Source organism: Pundamilia nyererei, unplaced genomic scaffold (assembly GCF_000239375.1).
Source record: "Pundamilia nyererei isolate P.nyererei 1_Seehausen unplaced genomic scaffold, PunNye1.0 scaffold00224, whole genome shotgun sequence".
NCBI classification, from domain to species: domain Eukaryota; kingdom Metazoa; phylum Chordata; class Actinopteri; order Cichliformes; family Cichlidae; genus Pundamilia; species Pundamilia nyererei.
Window position 1 is genome coordinate 257,373 of NW_005187625.1, and position 18,126 is coordinate 275,498.

The following is an 18,126-nucleotide window of genomic DNA, read 5'->3' on the forward strand; positions in this document are numbered from 1 at the left end:
ACAACAACAAAAAAAACCTGCATGTGCAAAAGTGATTTCCTGCTAAACCTAATAGCTGGAACAAGCAGCAGCAAGTGGAGTCAAGCATTTGCGATAACTGGCAATCAGTCTTTTACAGCACTGTGGAGGAATTTTGGCTTACCCCTCTTTGCAGAATTCTTGTAATTCAGCCACATTGGAGGGTTTTTGAGCAATACCTGCCTCTGTAAGGTCATGCCACAGCATCTCAGTCAGATTGAGGTCAGGACTTTGACTAGGCCACTCCAAAATCTCCATTTTGTTTTTATTAAGAGGTGGACTTGCTGGTGTGTTTTGAATGGTTGTCCTGTTGAAGAAACCAAGTATGTTATAGCATTCTCCTTCAGGATATTTTAGTAGAGAGCAGAATTCATGGTTCCTTTTACCATAGCAAGTCTTCCAGTTCCTGAAGCAGCAAAACATCCCTAGACCATCACACTACCACCACCATTTTAATGATGGTATAAAGTTCCTTTTCTGAAATACTGTGTTACTTTACATCATATTTAATGGCATACACACCTTCCAAAAAGCTCAGCTTTTATTTTGTCACTCCACAGAGTATTTTCCCAAAAGTCTTGGGGATCAGAAAGATGTTTTCTAGCAACACTTAGACAATCCTTCATGCTCTTTAGCTCAGCAGTGGTCTTGGAACTCTGTCATGCAGGCCATTTTGCCCAGTCTCTTTCTCATGGTGGAGTCATGAACACTAACCTTAACTGAGGCAAGTGAGGCCTGCAGTTGTTTAGATGTTGTTATGGTGTCTTTTGTGACCTCTTGAATGAGTCGTCGGTGTGCTTTTGGGGTAATTTTGTTTGGCCGGCAACTCCTGCGAAGGTTCACAGCTGTTTAATGTTTTTGCATTTGTGGATAATAGCTCTCACTGTGGTTTGCTGGAGTCCCACAGCTTTAGAAATGGCTTTATAATGTTTTCCAAACTGAGAGATCTCAATTAATTTGTTTCTCATTTGTTCCTGGATTTCCTTGGATTGCATCATAATGTATGACATTGAGGATGTTTTGGTCTATTCCACTCTGTCAGGCGGGTGCTATTTAAGTGACTTCTTAAACCTGTGTTTAAAAACTGCATTCTGTGTTTTGCCTAATATTGACAGTTTTTGATGATCTCATACATTTAAGTGTGACAAACATAAAAAAGAACAGAAATCAGGAAGAGGGCAAACACTTTTTCACACTACTGCATATCACCAACCAATAAGCCAGTGAGGACCCTTCATTATGAACATGTTTTATTTAGTATCAAATGAAGTATCTATACCATGTCCTATCCTGACAGAAAAGCTAAACAACTTTCCAGTTTTGAAAGACATGTATCTGATGACTTGAATTTCTCCAGAGTTGCTGGATGAAATTAGTCAAAATGCATGTCTATTTTATTTTATATCATAGTGTACACATCGTGCAAAAACAAACACTGACCAGTTTCCTATGACCTCAGTACCTCTCTTCTCTTTCATCCCAGAAAAAGGAAACACAATTAGAAACAACAACACCCAACCAGCGGATATTCCCACTCCTGCCCTCCCCAAACTTCTGTCCACCAAAGCCCCCCATGCCAACATCACAGCCGTCCTTCTTACTAAGTTAGCCTCCAGAGGTGACTCCAGTCATGTGCAAACCACTAAGGCACCCACTAGTGCACCTGAGAAGCCTCGTAACCCCACTGGTAATTCCTCCTTACAATCTTTTTTTTGTCTTTCTTTCTTTTTTTTGTCTGTGACATAATCATTACGTTTTAGAAAACATACAGTTTTATCATAGTCAGCTTTGGTTGAAAAATATCTGTCTTGTCTATCCATGTCGCTTAATACTTAAAAATGTTCTAGACTCAGTGTATGGTGTCCATGAATATAAAAGCATCATCTGCAAATAGTTTCACTGCATTTGCCATATTCTGTCCCAAAAATGCCAAATGTTCTTTTCAAAAGTTGGCTTCTTCTAAAAAATCCTCTTTCTGCTTCTGTGAGATGTTGTATCTCTCAATATCTAAGCCTTTTGGGGGTGTAAGTAATGCAATGTTGTTCTTCAAAAATGAGTATGAACATAGTTAACAATGTTCTGTGTTTAATTTTTTTTTTCACCAAATGAATCAGTGTATTTTCTTTTCTTTTTAAACTGTGTGGGCCCACAAAAATAAGAGTTTCATCCAACAGTTGAACTTTACAAAGAAATGTAGCACACTCAGCTGCTGTCAACCAAGTACTTTTTAAAAAATGTATAGATCTTAAAAATTTTTTATCACACATTACCTAAGGTGTTGAAAATAATCATAGCAGTTCTACAAAATTGGTTGGTTTTAAATGTATTTTTTTTAGACAGCTGAGACATAACTGACTGAATACTTACTTTTATTTAGATTTAATTTCTGCCTCCGTAAACTGCTCATTTGAGGTCAAAGGGCCCTGGCGACTGTTACTATATCACCCTGTTACCAAGGCAAGTGCCAGATGTACTTTGCACTATGTGAAAAGATCTGGTACCAGAAGTTGGTGGACTATTGGCTAAAGACAGCACATCCTACACTGGTCACATACATTTTTTTAGGTTCTACACCACCTTTGTAAGATTTTGAGGAAAGAGCTCGTGATAAGTCTTCATAGTCAAATCCTACTTCTTAAATGCACTTTGAATCCAAATGTAACCGAGGCTTTAAAAAGTCTTGCCTTTCGTGTCTTACCTTCTCAACAGTCAGTTCTGCTTGGCAAACTTTAAGAAGAATATTTACATTTTCAGGTTTTAATTTGACAGGATGCAGACCATCTCTCAAACTGAAAAAGGCCTTCATTTTTTTTAGTGTTCAACCTTCTTTTTTTCATACAGCTGTTGGCAAATCACAGGACGGCTCATCACTGCTGAGATCAGCACTGGCCAATGAGCGGGCCAAAACTAACACATGGGGTAATAACAACCTCACAAACAGCTTCCTTCATCTTGCAATCAAAAGCAACCTTGCTATGTCTGTCTGCTGTTAATTTGCAATCATCTCTTTCCCTTGAGCTTCCAGGCAGCTTCCAGTGAAATTAGTGCTAAAGGTTTTTTTCCACAGGAATGGCTGCTCAATCCAGGAGTATCACCTTCACGCACATTTCATCTGGTGTTTGCATGCAGCACACAATCTTCCAGTTATCAAAATTCATCAGCATCTTCGATGACTGGTTTTTCAAGATTGTGAGCGCTTAAAGAATCATCTTGGTCCCATCATGCTCATTTGTTTATTTATTCCATAAATTCAATGACATCAGATTTAATGGTCCATCACTAACGATGCTGCACAGGGCTGCTGCAAGCTCGCTTGTCTGCCAACACAGATAAAGGTCAGATCAGACTGTAACACAGGCCGTGCAACTGTTTTTGATCTTTTAGGTCAAGGAAACAAAAGAAATCTCACTCCATCGCTGCCCTTGCAGCCCTACAACCCAGCAGCTACCACAGTTACCGGATCCATGAGGCCTGCATCGAGAAACCCTCTCTTTCCCTTCTCTAATGGCTTCAGACAGCCCCACTCCCCCTCCTCTAGATCGAGTAACTCATCCCCAACTTCAGGGAAACTTGGGGGTAATCCTCCTTGTACCTGTTTCTTTTATGTTCACTTTGCTGCTTTGCTCTCTTTTACTATCCAAGGGGAAAATGTTTTGATAGGCTAAGCCATGAAATATATCTAATTTCAAGTACTCAAGTTTAAGTTTGACTTTTCTTTTCAAGTCAAATGCAAATTGGAAAAAGACTTACAGGCTTATTGATTATATTTCTCTCTTGTTCAAGATTCTAAAATCAAGTCGATAAAAAATTGATACCAAAAAGAACTGAAATATCAAATATACCTACTATTTAGGTTGTAGAATCTTGAGATATTCTAATCAACGCTGATTGGTTTTGCCTCTTGTGGACTCATTATCTTCCAGTTTCCCATCTATTGTTACTGTCTGAGACATTTTGGGGGCTTTTGCAATGGTTTTCTATGCCACTATTCTTTCAATTTTAAGAAATAATTTCTTATGCGTCTCAACACTGTTTCGCATCTCATCACCCCTCAACACAATTTTACTTTTGCCTTTTTTCTGATTAAATGCTGTGAAACTTCATTTTTGTTAACTGTTAACTGCTAAATGAACCTTTCAGGTGAACAACCAAACAAGTCCGTTAAAAGCTTTGGCTAAAAGTTTAATAGATCAACTAGTGGGATTTTATATTGCTTCCAGAATAAATAATGCACATTAAGGTTTATCTTTGGTTCATAACTGATCCATGACAAGAATTAAGGAATTCTGTACAGTTAAGGAAATGGACAAAAGTTGGGGGGAAATGGGAAAAGTAGGTGTTCCAAATAGTCAAGACAAGTAAAAAAAAAAGATTTATTTGGTTAGAAAAGGACTTGGTTGATTGTCCTCTCATCAGGTTCAGTTTTCAGAGACAGTTTCTTTCCCTTCATAACACTTAGTTTTCTCCCAACAGTAAATGGACAACCACACCGGGGCATTTCCCCACCTAAACCGGCCATATGGTCCCGACCTCGATTGGGTAAAAAAGACCTTGTTTGTCTTTCTGTGTTTCATCATTAACCCTTCACTCGCTTTTGCAGCATTTTCACCTCCACTGCAGCTCTTGTTGGTGTTTTTTGTGTCCCTCCATTTTTTATTAATACTTTAATGTCCATGCACTATTCATCCATCCATCCATCCACCTGTTTGTCCACCATTGGTCTGTCCATCTGTGTTGTCTTTTTGTCCCACATTCGCTGCCTCAAGCCAGTTTTGAGCAAAGCTTCAGTCAGAGAGATTTAACTAATCAAGACGCTGCACATGGTTGATTATGTGAGTTGGTTACTTAAGCTCAGCAGCTGATTGTGTCCCTCTGTGTTCTACAAGTTGTTGGTGGTGGGGAGTGTTTAACCATCTGGTTTAAGGTTGTGGTTGGGGAAACTGTAGCAAATTCAGAGACCTGAGACCTCTTCAACTCTTTGGGTGCTGGGCTAAAAACCATTTCACTGCTTCACTGTTTCACTGCTTTGCTCTAATAACCATGTAGAATATTTCACAAAAAGTTTTAATTATTCCTTAGAACCAGTTTAAAAACATTAAACTCTGACCAGTTTGAAATAATGTATATTTTCTTGGATGAACTCCATCTGCAGATGAAAATGGTCAGATAATACACTAAGGTCACTGAAAAAGTTTGTTTGTGGATGTATGTTTAAAGATTGTGTTTTACAAAAGTATTGAATAATTAAGCTATTTGTTGTCTGCAGGGTTGACTATTGATTTTTTTAAACTTTGGCCATTTCCCCAGAATTCAAACTTTTTTATGCTACTGCACAGTTTTTGCAGTTTTTGGGAACATTAGCATGATGTTTTTTTGTTGTTTTTTTAAAAAAAAAAAAAAAGCTGTGTGTAGTTTAAATAGTGTTTCCAGAGTTATAATCTAAAGAAAATAGTCTGTTATCTGCTGAAAATGATAAAAATTGACAGAAAATAACCTGTCAAGATTATTATCAAGAGCTACAAATTGATTCGAATCCTTTTTCTGAAACTGGCCTTTTAAGTTTATAGAGAAATATCTAAAAATATACATATAAGGCATCAATGTTATTGGGAGTGTTGTTACTCTTTTAGTTAAAGTAATGCTTCTAAAATGTAACTTAGTTAATGAGAGCTGGTGTAGTGGTGTTATTGCTGGCTCAGACCTGCCTACACTTGTTGAGCTTTACTCTGTACATTGATATAGTAGTAGTTATAATAGTTGCTATATGGGCTCTCTCTCAAACTCAATACCATTATTTTATTTGTAGTGTTTGGTTTACTTTCTGATGATTTGGAGTAGTTTCCAACCCAACTAGGAAAGAAAATAGTAATTTTGCTCCAACAATTACTTTAATAGGCTTAACAAGTTGTTGGCGCAAACTGGCTGCAATATTTATTTGGAATAGGAACTAACGTACCAATGAAAGAAAAATATTAGAAAACTCATTTTTTCATTTGTTTTTTAGGAGAATAAGCATACATATTTTTTTTTGTACCAGCAAAAGTGTTTTTAAGTGTATATAAGTTATTCTAGTAATACCTTCAGCAGAGGTTAAACTCTCTGCAGTGACTTTCAAGCATCAGAAAATTCAATAGAATTTGAAGTCTTTCATAAGCAGCTAAAAAAAGAGGGTGATATGGGTTATGAGAACTTTCACTTTAGATTCAGTTGTATTATGAGTTAGGCCACCCTCAGAACCCATCTGACAATTGAAACCCGGTCAGATCACAGTTTACAAAAGTTTATAGTGAATTATACAGTTAATGATTTACATTGTGCATGGTGTCATGGTGGGCATGGTCTTCCTGTCCAGTATGCATGAGCTGGTTTTGGTGTCATCAGTTTTCTAGTTTTGATGTTTTGTCTTTTGTATTTTAACACCCAGAAACCACTGATCTATGACTTTTTGACAGAAACTTAAAAATACAAAACCGAAAAATGGCCAAGGCATCTCAGGGCTTTATTTCAGTATTGAATACAAACTCCAGTTTTAATCGCAGTGCCTCTCCTGCTGCAGTGAACAACTCATTGCTGGAGGAAAAGAAGTCTGAACTCCCTGAAGTGTTTGGTCGTTCGGGTCCCACGACAGAAGAGTGGGTTTATGGTTGGTAACGGCATGAATTTCATTTGTCTGCACCCAAAACTTGCCCATGCCGTGTGCTGACTGCCGCTCCAGTTGCTCTACATCGTTAAGACTGCATGGTTTGGTGGTGTTACATGTCCAGAAACAAATCTTTAGAAGGACCATGAAGGAAAATACTGGCCGTCAGCTTGAAAGTTTTGGCCAAAGGCTTTGGAAAGTATGCGCTCCCCTGATCGTTAGCTTACTTTTACAGAACCTCACTTTGCAGAGCTTTGCGCTTTTTCTCACCACAGAAATTAAAGGAGGAGACTGTTTCTAATTAGCCTGTGATGAACCTGGCATCTCGACTGGACCTTTGGTATTATTTTAAAAAAGTTCTGTCCAGGGTCCAAATGCTTCAGCTTGTGCTTCTTGCCTGATTGCGAGTGCGATGAGCTTCAGACATCTTGCTGCAGAGATGCCGTGTTTAGAAAACCCTCACGCGAACCAGGACAGCATGGCGTGCATTGGACAGTTTTCATCAGAATGTGGAAACCTCTGTTTGATTTTTATTTTAGAATTATTTGTGTGAAAAAAATCATACCAATATGTATTTATTCTAGTTCTGTATTGTAATCACGAGGCATTTCTGAACATAGGCTATAATTATAGCACAGTTTCCACTCTGACCTTCCAATATAATGATCCTTTGAGAACACTGTACCTCTTGTGGTTTCTTGACAAGCCTCCTAATTTATGTCCAAGAATAATACAAGGTTTATCCAAGTAAGCAAAATATCTCTATGAAGCTTAAACAATTTTAACCAAACTTCATGTCAAACAACAGCAAACATTCATACAGGCAGCCCATCATACATATTTACATGCAACTGATTGAAAGGAATGCATCTGTGTTGTTTCATGTTACAAGCTAACATGTTTCAGGACTCCATCATCTTTCATGTTCCTGGCTTTGCATTTATTCTATTTAGTTTTGGAACCGAGTCAATTCCTTGATTGTGAAGAATTTGGCTTCTGCTTAAATAAGAGGAAAGGGGGCAGGGGTGGGGTGTAATTGGCTGCAGGTTCTGGACTTTAGTCAGAAAAACACAAAAGATCTTGTGGGATTACAAGGAATTGTTCATGTTTTAAGGTTCATTTGGCATTTGGAAATGGGTAGGGAGTTCTACCTTAGCTGAAAAAATATATATTTCAAGAGATTAGACAGCACCTGGCTAGAAAATAGATCCAAATCGGCTGTTAAAGCTTTATTTTTGCCTTATGTAAAGCAATACTGTCCACAGACTACAGAACAGGCCTGAATCTGATCTAAAACAGAGACATTCCCATCATGTAATACTTTAGAAAATTATTGCAGCACTTTATATGAATAGTAGTAAAATAAATTTGAAATGACTGTACATGAAAGAGACCCTTTAATACAAAAAGTCACAAGTGCAGAGATGGTTTAGATCAGGACAGTAAAATAAAGGCTGATAACGTGGTTGTAACAAGATAATGTTTTTGTTTCTTTCAGGATCTCCTGCTCGTCCAGCAATACAGATCAACAAGAAGCCAAATTTGGTTGGAAAACCTGGAGAAACGGGTAGGAACTCAATAAGAAAAACAATGAACTTTGTCTACACCCTTGTTTAACTGGGACATTTATAGTTTTCTGAAGGTTGAACTGTTTTTGTTTACATATTTTCCATCAGACAAAGTTAACAACTTCAAACAGAATGATAAACTGCCTGTCCTGAAACCCAAAGTACCAGCAGTGACCGCCAAGCCGATCAAACAAGAACGGAAACAGACCACAACTGCAACACCAACTACTACTGGTACAAAGATTTCCACTTGGCAATCAAGTAGTAGTCATCAGCCCAGTTTCGTCCAGTTTACCACATGCAAACTGCAATTTAAGACAATTTTCTCCTGCTTATTTTGAAATGTTTTGCTAGTTTAACCAAATGCATGTGACCAATGATTGAACATGAAGTCTATTTACAATATGCTGCCAAATGGGGCCTTGCTGGGCACTTTAAAAGTTTTCATGTCATTTTCATTTTCTTTGAATAAAGCTTTTGGAAAATATAATATTTTTTAACTATATACTAACTCCCAAAAGAAACCCACAAAAACAAAACAAAGAAAAAAATATTTTCATGGACATGCACAATATGCACAAAATATCACAAACCAGCTTACAAGAAGTAGACATACCTTCTTGTAATATTTTGCTTTGTTTACAAAAAATGTTGCACATAGAAGGAAGGTCATTTTGTTCCAGAAGGTTTATTCTTGAAATTAGACAATTTGTGTTGTGTTTCTTCTTTCAGCACCTCGACAGGAGTCATGGGAGGAGTCAGATCTTTTTAAATCACAGCCATCATCTGAGATTGACGCCATGGGCAAAAAACGTTACGTAGGTAAGCTGAAATGGTCACTTTAGCAGGAGATTGGGTTTTACCATATAGCGATACAGACATCAAAACAAGCATTTTTTGTTCCAGCTCCAATTACATATACAAAGTGAACCTCAAACCCCAGTGATACTTATGCTTTACATTCATGTTCTCTTTCTACAGCACCTCATGTCATCTACAAAACTGGAAAGAAACCAGATGAGCCTTGCTCTATTACCTCTTCCCTCAACTACTTTCCCGAAGATGAACCCAGTGAGACAAATGTGACATCACCACCAAAGACTCCACCCTCCAACCTCACTGTGGTGACAGTGGAGGGATGCCCATCTTTCATCATCTTGGACTGGGAGAAGACTGACAATGAAACCACTGGTACTTATTAGCTGAATTTTTATTGCAGCAGCCCAACAAAAAACTGAATGAAATTGAAACTCTTTGGTGACTAACCTATAACACTCCTATGGTGGTTTTAGCTGTGTTCTATCACGATTCTGTTGGTCATGTCCTAATTCTGTCATCCTCTTCTCAGAGTACGAAGTCATCTCCACTGCTAAAGGCCCAGATGGAGAACAGGTTTCCATCCTGACTACAAACCAGACTCACACTGCCGTAGAGAACCTCAAACCTGAGAGCAGGTAAGTTCTACCTAAATTAGTTTTCTTTCTTCAACTTTACTTTTCATGAAGTTGAAGTCAAAGTCAATTTCTAAATTGTAGAATTTGAGATTGGAAATCGACCAGCCTTGTGTACCATGTGCAAATTTTCACAGCCTAGCATCAAGGGTTATCTACAGATTTATTTACCATGATTTCATGTTATGAGATTGATTTGCTGTGTAGCCAAGAGAACCAGTCAATTTGTCGGCTACACAGAAGAAAGAGAAGACATGAAAAATGTGAAAACACTCCAAACCAAACCAGTTCATTACAATAAAGCAGGTTTATACATATTAATCTCTGGATGTTAAGTGTTTCTGCAACTCAGATCTGACTGAACATCTGCTGGTTGGCGTTGCAGCCATTTCATTCAGCTGTTCAAACAGCCCAAGTTAGTTGAGCCCAGTAAAATAAGCAGAGCATCTGTTACGCTTGCTGACGCTTTAACGAGCCGCGATGTGGGAAAGCTATTTGGTGTGAAGGAAGGTGGTTAGAAATTAAGTCTGGCCAATTGCAAGTCTGGACTCAAGTAAAATAAAGAGCTGTGAGCAGAGGTCATGGTTTTCACTGTCATGCACGGGTTGCATGATGTTTGTGACTGTCCAAGCTTATAAAACCTGTTTTAACAGTCAGTTGTGTAACTTTGATACAGTATAAAAGAACAGAAAACAATAGTTGTTGTATTGTTTTTTTAGTGACCTAGAGGAAATGGTTAAGGAGAAATCCTTTGTTACAGTAAAATCACCATTATTAACAAGTAGCTTCAAAGTAATTTGTTAATAATTCCTTAAAAGTGTATAATCAATAAAAAATAAAGGTAGTCTATCCAGAGAAATGTAGTATTAGAATATATTGGTACTTTAACTGTTTTGGGCTGAGCTGATGTCTTTATTTTATTTCCTACTTTACTTTGATAAATTATAGTTCTTAAAAAGATTTTGCAATATAGTTCATACCTAAGTAAGTTCTACATTTTCTTGTACTTTGTGGCATCTGAGTTTGCTGTGTCATCTTTGAAAAGTTATGACTCTATTCCTGATTATGTATTATTGTAATGCTATATTTCCCCCCATTTTTTAGTTACGAGTTCAAGGTGAAGCCAAGGAATGAGCTGGGCTCAGGTCCTCCCAGTGAGCCAGTTACCTTCAACACAGAGTCAGGTACATTCCTGCTCAACTGCCTGTCTTTAGAGAATGCACAAGCCAAAGCAGTTGCAGTCAAACTGAAACTCCAGGACCTCTCTGTGACTTCAAATGTTTTAAACAACAAGTAGAAATGCTCCAAACTTTCCGCTCATCAGTTAAGACTAATGTTCACCCTCAGCGGCAGCTACTGTTTCTGCCCATTTCAAATTCACTTAGCAGGAATTGCAACTCATTGCAGATGTATAATTAATTATCGCTATTGCATAAAGGTAATTTCCTGCTAGAAATTTATCATAATGTGAGACTTGAGACTTCACTCCTGATTGCCTACAAAATACAATTAATCAGTTATGCAGTCATCCATAACTGGACTTTACTGATAGAATTACTAACAAGTCATTGATTTAGTTGTTTTTTAAATGCTGACATCCAGGATATTGATTTTTTCAAACATTGCACGAGTGAATTGATATCCTATATTTCAAACACAGAGAAATAATTAAATGTTCTGCTTCACTGATCTAGATGATGATGAAAGTTGCTGCTCACGTTATAAGAAGGCACTCCTGCATCAATGTGCAGTATCAGTTATGCTTTCTTTATATAAGCTGTTAAGACCCTGTTGTTATTCTTTCCTTAGCGGACCCCAGAGTGAGTGAGAACGTTTCAGGTAAATTAACATCCACCTTATGTCCACATGGTTATAAGAAAAGCCTTTGTTTAAAGGTACAAAGTTATGTTTATTTTTCTGTACAGGAAAAGATGCTATCTGGACTCAGTTCCCCTTCAAGACAGACTCATACTCTGACTGCCATGGCAAACAGTATGTGAAGAGGACCTGGTACCGCAAGTTTGTTGGTGTACAGCTTTGCAACTCACTTAGGTACAAGATCTACCTGAGTGAAACACTCAACGGTAAGTACAAATGCTGAATTTATTGCCCACTTTAACAGGGAAACTGATCCCAGATCTGATCTGTTTCTCTATATTTCCCCTTATAGGTAAATTCTACAATATTGGAGATCAGACTGGCTTTGGTGAGGATCACTGTCAGTTCGTTGACTCATTCCTGGATGGGCGAACGGGCAGACAGCTCAGAGCTGACCAGCTCCCATCCAGACAAGGTATAAGCTTTATTTCAGTTTTCCTGAATTTTTCCTGAGCTCCTTAGTGAGCATGCATTTTTTGGACATTAAGATCCAGTATACTGCATGATTTGTCTTAAAAAAAAATAGAAATTAGTTATACCTGTACTTACATCTCATTTCATTTCATTTCAATTCAATTCAATTTTATTTATACAGCACCAAATCACAACAACAGTCACCTCAAGGCCCTTTTTATTGTAAGCTAGACCCTACAATAATACATACAGAGAAAAACCCAACAACAATTATAGCACTTTGGCAACATTGGGAAAGAAAAACTCCCTTTTAACTGGAAAAAACCTCCAGAAAAACCAGGCTCAGGGAGGGGCGGCCATCTGCTGTGACCGGTTGGGGTGAGACATAACAGACAAATGTAAAACATTATATTTAAATCCAGTGTGACACCCACTTCATTGTCATTGTCTTTGATGCCCATCTAGAATAAGAGTTCAGAAACCAGAGAGGACATTTTAGAATCTTTTCGTTTTTCCATTTCCTTTAGAATCACAATCATTTATTTAGTATTAGATGTCTGTACATTTTTATTACAATAAATAGGAAATTCTGCTGCTCTTAATCGGGTGCTTTGATACAAATTAGATTGAATGTATCAGATTTAAAATATGTTCCTCATCACGTATTGTTCTTTTTTGTCCAGGTTTCTTCAGAGCATTGCGTCAAGAACCTGTCCACTTTGGAGAAATAGGAGGACATTCTCATGTCAACTACGTCTCATGGTATGAGTGTGGAACACCCATTCCTGGCAAATGGTAGACGAACAGTCATCCTCACAGAGGCCTATGATGGGATTTGTTGCCAAAGCTTGGATGGCTAAGCCGTGCCTCTGAATTCTCTCAACCATGTTACTCAGTGCTGTAAAAATGTACAGGATATACTTGTCAGGGACTTTGTAAGGAGAGAGCATTCATCATAAATGATATAGCAACCATGCCTCATTTTTAATATTTATCTAGCAGCAAGGCTAAAGTGATGTTAGAACATGAAGATTCATAGAGGTATCGTTTCTCTGACTCATGCTAGATATATTTTATATTGTGTTGAAATAATGGGAAGCTGGCTCCCTGGATTACTATTTTCATAACTTGTGAGATGTTATTTATCAAAAAGTCTTTGATTGCATTGCTTCACGAGGGCCACAGATGGGAATTCACAGGAGTTTGTTTTTTTTTTGTTTTTTTTAGAAATGCCATAAAAAGTAATTCAAGTGAGAGGTTTTAAAAGATACCATCCTGCTTCACATTCATCCATCGGCAACTGGCAGTCACCCATATCACCAGTCTTTAACCAATGCTTCACTAGTTAGTGTAGCGAATATAGACAGCATCATGAGTGATAAATTTACTGGATATCAGCAATAAGAAACCTATTTTAAACATTAAAAGTAAATAATGTATTTGATAATATAAATACCAAATAATGTACTTTCTGCTCTGAAAGGTTCCCCAAAAATACAGTACGGTGATATTTTTCGGGAACTAAGTTAGCATTGTAGGTAACTAATCCAGCTTTGTGAATCTGCTGTTCTGTAATTAATTTTCATTATTAATTAATTAATCTGCCAGTTATTTTTGATTAGCCAAATTAGTCATCAAAAATAAAAAAGAAAAAAATAGCCCATCCAATTTCTGAAACACATATTTAGCTTACTGTCATGTAATTCTTATATTTAAGAAGCAGCAAATGTTTTACTTGAAAATAGACAAACAATTAATTGATTAACTGATCTCATCCATTAACTGATCTATTAATGGAGAAAGAGCTGCAGCTTTTTATCATTGTCCTTTAAAGAAAATATCAAGCTGGCCTGAGTTTTGGTGCTTTAAACTACATTTTTGGGTGAAATGCCTAAAATTCATGCTTTACATGTCAATACGTTGGATGTGTTGACTGAACGCTGAGCTTCGGTGAGAGGCTTCTACACTTGCATTTTGCACAGCAGAAATGTATTTATATGTATATGGAGAGAATGTATTTTTTTTCAGTACATTTTTGCAGATGCATTTCTCTCACCATGACCAAAAAAACAAAAGGAAAAAAAAACTCCAAATGGTACTATAATATGCTCTTCTTTGTCCTTCCTCGTGCTAGAGCATGGTGGGAAACTAATATTGCTGCCTGATTGCAAGTCAAAAGCAGAATTATTTACATTTTAATAACCAAATTACATTTAAAGATTTTATTTCTAGTTAGGTAGGGTTAAAATATTCAAATGGGAAATTAACTTGTTAACTGGTCTTATAGATGGAAACTAATTGCCATCTGATGCCTGGTTAATCACATAAAACATTTCCCTAAATACAGTCTCTTTCTGTATTTTACCAAATTAACTCATTGGAGCCATAGTTGCCCCGGTGGTTTTTCAAGCTCAACAACAGACCCAGTCATGCAGGCCTAGCAACCCATCACATGGCAACCACCAGTTACTAGGGGAAAATATTGGAGATTGGTTGCTGGATGTCACTGGCTGAACCTGGTAACAAAGTAGGTGCTGCTCCAAAAGCCTACAGGACCTATAGATTAGCATGGAAGATACCAACATGCTTGCAAACACTCTTAAAATATTTTCCCTAGCAAGCAGTCTATAGGTCTGTGAGACGAAAGCCTAAAGTAGGGGCAGCGATAGCTAGATCAGGAATGCTATGAGTATCTGTTTCCTTGAGTAGCTAGACAACCAGCCTGTATGCAGTCTTCAAAGGAAACCTCAGACACCAGTTTTTTTTACTTACACTATTTGTCACAATCAGATAGCTGCGAGAACAATGAGCCATCTGGCTCAGAACTCAGACATTTCAGTCTTTAAAGGGTTTGTATATATCTTCTTATGGAAATTATGCATGAAAATAAATCCTGTTGTATTGTTTGTGATATTTTTAGCAACACATAAGAAAGGCATTAATAACTAAAATTGAAAGATACCATTTTTAACAATTTTTAACGAATGTAAAGTCTCATCAAAACAAATTTAATGACCCAATGAACAACAAAAATGTCTGAGACAAAATCTGATCATAATAACAACATTAGTAAGAAAACAGTAATAGATAACTATAATGTGGCTGAAATGTTCTAATGATGTTCTGATGGCTAGCGAATCCAGAAATATCTGCATTAAACATGCTGTTTACTTAACCAACATCCGGAGATGGCAACTAAGTTAGAAAAAGTAATGGAGTGTCATGATCTGCCCTTCTACGTGTCTTCAAATGGGCATTTCTTTAAGGGCGCCTAGTCTGCATTGTCTTACCTGTCATATGAATATAACATTAAGATGCTGAATGTTAATATTCGAGTCACCAGGTTTCAAAGAATGAGGTTCAAGTAATCATTCTAAGCCAAAAGCTCAGCTTTCAAACTACACTGAGTAGTCAGTACAATCAATACCAGACAGTATAACTCTGTCAACAGGCTTCCAAATGTTGGCCAATCAGAAGAAAGAAGGGGGAATGGAGTTGTTAGAAATGCTTAACAACTCATTTAATGAACTGAGGGGTTCATTAAAAGGAGGGCTTTATGAAGGGCAAATATAAGTATCGATTTTTATTTGAACTGTGAATCATGCAAAGCTACTCTAGTAGAGCCAAGAAAAGAAGCAGAGTGCTGAAAATGAGCAGACTAGGTACCCGTTCAATTAGTTGCAGTGTGTGTTGTAATATAAATTTTCTCCCTGGCAGGAAACAGATTACATGACTGTGGTATCTGAGAAGTGCAGTAATGAAAGTCGCAGATTAGGGCTATTAAAAAGCGCTATACAAATGCAGGCCATTTGCAGGCCATTAACTAAATTGCTAATCTATCTTTATAATACTTAAGGCTGCCGTTAACTTCCTGTCCTTCCACCAGCCTCAAACTTACCTACTGTCACACTAATAATATATGGTGGAGTGATGGAGGCAGAGACAGTAGAGAGCAGTGATATAATACAGCATTAGCGGGGTGTTTTCTGATTCTTCCACATAGTGTTGCACAGTCCTGCTTAGATGCTGTTTCCTGACAATAAAGCAGTGTACTGTGCCTTTACCTTCCAGCTGCAATCCTGACCGCCTTCATTTATAAAGTCCATTATTTTAAAGCAGGGATCATTTAAAACAGAGGAGTGCTTTGTAAGGAAAAATAAGAATGTATTGCTGTTGATGTTTTTCTACATACATTTGTTTCTATATTGATTTTTAACAATAAAGAAGTTTTGAGTCCTTTTTAAAAAAAGTGTCTTTATTTACCCTCCACATGCATAAAGCTTTATCAGTTTATTACCTAGAACAGAACCTTATTATGTTTTTCTATTTTCTTAACTACTATTAATTGAATTAATCAATACCTAATTCAGAGTTGTCGAGATTTGGAGACTATCCCAGCTGTCATAGAGTGAGAGGCAGGGTACATCCTGTAAAGATCACTAATCGGTTGAAGTAAAATAATAAATTTAACCCATATTTCCTAACTCAGGACACAGGAAATGTGTTTCGTTGAAGATGAGAGATGAAAATATCAACAACAGTCACATCCATTATGTTTAAATTGGGAAATGCTCACAGGGATTAATCAGAGAGTCAGACAGGATGGAAAGGAAGTGTTTCTCTTCAGCTGTGTTCAATTTCTCAGCTCCAGCCTCTTTACAGCTGAAAATTAGAAGTTGGTGAGTATCAAAGTAAACGCCTGTGACTGTAAGGAGGGAGTAAACGCCACTTAATGTTAACACAAATAAAAATCTGTTCTAAAAAATTTCAGTTCACACAAGCACTGAAATCCACCTTTAGTCACAGACAAGATTAAATTTTTGCCTTTTGAAGATGATCAAACAAGTTTAAAGAATCTTAGACATTAATTTTCTGCTTAAGCAACTTCTTGAAATGAGCTTATCAACCTGTAGCATTTCAGTCTGGTGATTAAGTTTGATCACTATACTCAAAGACACAATAGTCTATATCAATACCTACAGGGAGTGCAGAATTATTAGGCAAATGAGTATTTTGTCCACATCATCCTCTTCATGCATGTTGTCTTACTCCAAGCTGTATAGGCTCGAAAGCCTACTACCAATTAAGCATATTAGGTGATGTGCATCTCTGTAATGAGAAGGGGTGTGGTCTAATGACATCAACACCCTATATCAGGTGTGCATAATTATTAGGCAACGTCCTTTCCTTTGGCAAAATGGGTCAAAAGAAGGACTTGACAGGCTCAGAAAAGTCAAAAATAGTGAGCTATCTTGCAGAGGGATGCAGCAGTCTCAAAATTGCAATGCTTATGAAGCGTGATCATCGAACAATCAAGCGTTTCATTCAAAATAGTCAACAGGGTCGCAAGAAGCGTGTGGAAAAACCAAGGCGCAAAATAACTGCCCATGAACTGAGAAAAGTCAAGCGTGCAGCTGCCAAGATGCCACTTGCCACCAATTTGGCCATATTTCAGAGCTGCAACATCACTGGAGTGCCCAAAAGCACAAGGTGTGCAATACTCAGAGACATGGCCAAGGTAAGAAAGGCTGAAAGACGACCACCACTGAACAAGACAAACAAGCTGAAACGTCAAGACTGGGCCAAGAAATATCTCCAGACTGGTTTTTTTAAGGTTTTATGGACTGATGAAATGAGAGTGAGTCTTGATGGGCCAGATGGATGGGCCCGTGGCTGGATTGGTAAAGGGCAGAGAGCTCCAGTCCGACTCAGACGCCAGCAAGGTGGAGGTGGAGTACTGGTTTGGGCTGGTATCATCAAAAATGAGCTTGTGGGGCCTTTTCGGGTTGAGGATGGAGTCAAGCTCAACTCCCAGTCCTACTGCCAGTTTCTGGAAGACACCTTCTTCAAGCAGTGGTACAGGAAGAAGTCTGCATCCTTCAAGAAAAACATGATTTTCATGCAGGACAATGCTCCATCACACGCGTCCAAGTACTCCACAGCGTGGCTGGCAAGAAAGGGTATAAAAGAAGAAAAACTAATGACATGGCCACCTTGTTCACCTGATCTGAACCCCATTGAGAACCTGTGGTCCATCATCAAATGTGAGATTTACAAGGAGGGAAAACAGTACACCTCTCTGAACAGTGTCTGGGAGGCTGTGGTTGCTGCTGCACGCAATGTTGATGGTGAACAGATCAAAACACTGACAGAATCC

At 37.8% G+C, this 18,126-nt stretch overlaps 1 protein-coding gene across 1 annotated transcript in view; it reads left to right on the plus strand.

Annotated features, from left to right (window-relative positions):
- The window catches only part of LOC102214560 (target of Nesh-SH3-like), a 36,328-nt gene extending 20,127 nt beyond the window's left edge, over positions 1-16,201 (plus strand). The window contains exons 10-24 of the mRNA XM_005748544.1: positions 1,502-1,705; positions 2,860-2,937; positions 3,403-3,594; positions 4,492-4,557; positions 6,575-6,661; positions 8,157-8,225; positions 8,335-8,460; positions 8,959-9,048; positions 9,208-9,417; positions 9,575-9,680; positions 10,782-10,861; positions 11,487-11,516; positions 11,603-11,761; positions 11,848-11,970; positions 12,653-16,201. Coding sequence (XP_005748601.1) covers positions 1,502-1,705; positions 2,860-2,937; positions 3,403-3,594; positions 4,492-4,557; positions 6,575-6,661; positions 8,157-8,225; positions 8,335-8,460; positions 8,959-9,048; positions 9,208-9,417; positions 9,575-9,680; positions 10,782-10,861; positions 11,487-11,516; positions 11,603-11,761; positions 11,848-11,970; positions 12,653-12,768 — 1,736 coding nt within the window. The 3' untranslated portion in view covers positions 12,769-16,201. The remainder of the gene's footprint in view (positions 1-1,501; positions 1,706-2,859; positions 2,938-3,402; positions 3,595-4,491; positions 4,558-6,574; positions 6,662-8,156; positions 8,226-8,334; positions 8,461-8,958; positions 9,049-9,207; positions 9,418-9,574; positions 9,681-10,781; positions 10,862-11,486; positions 11,517-11,602; positions 11,762-11,847; positions 11,971-12,652) is intronic.
- Positions 16,202-18,126: the final 1,925 nt, after the last annotated feature.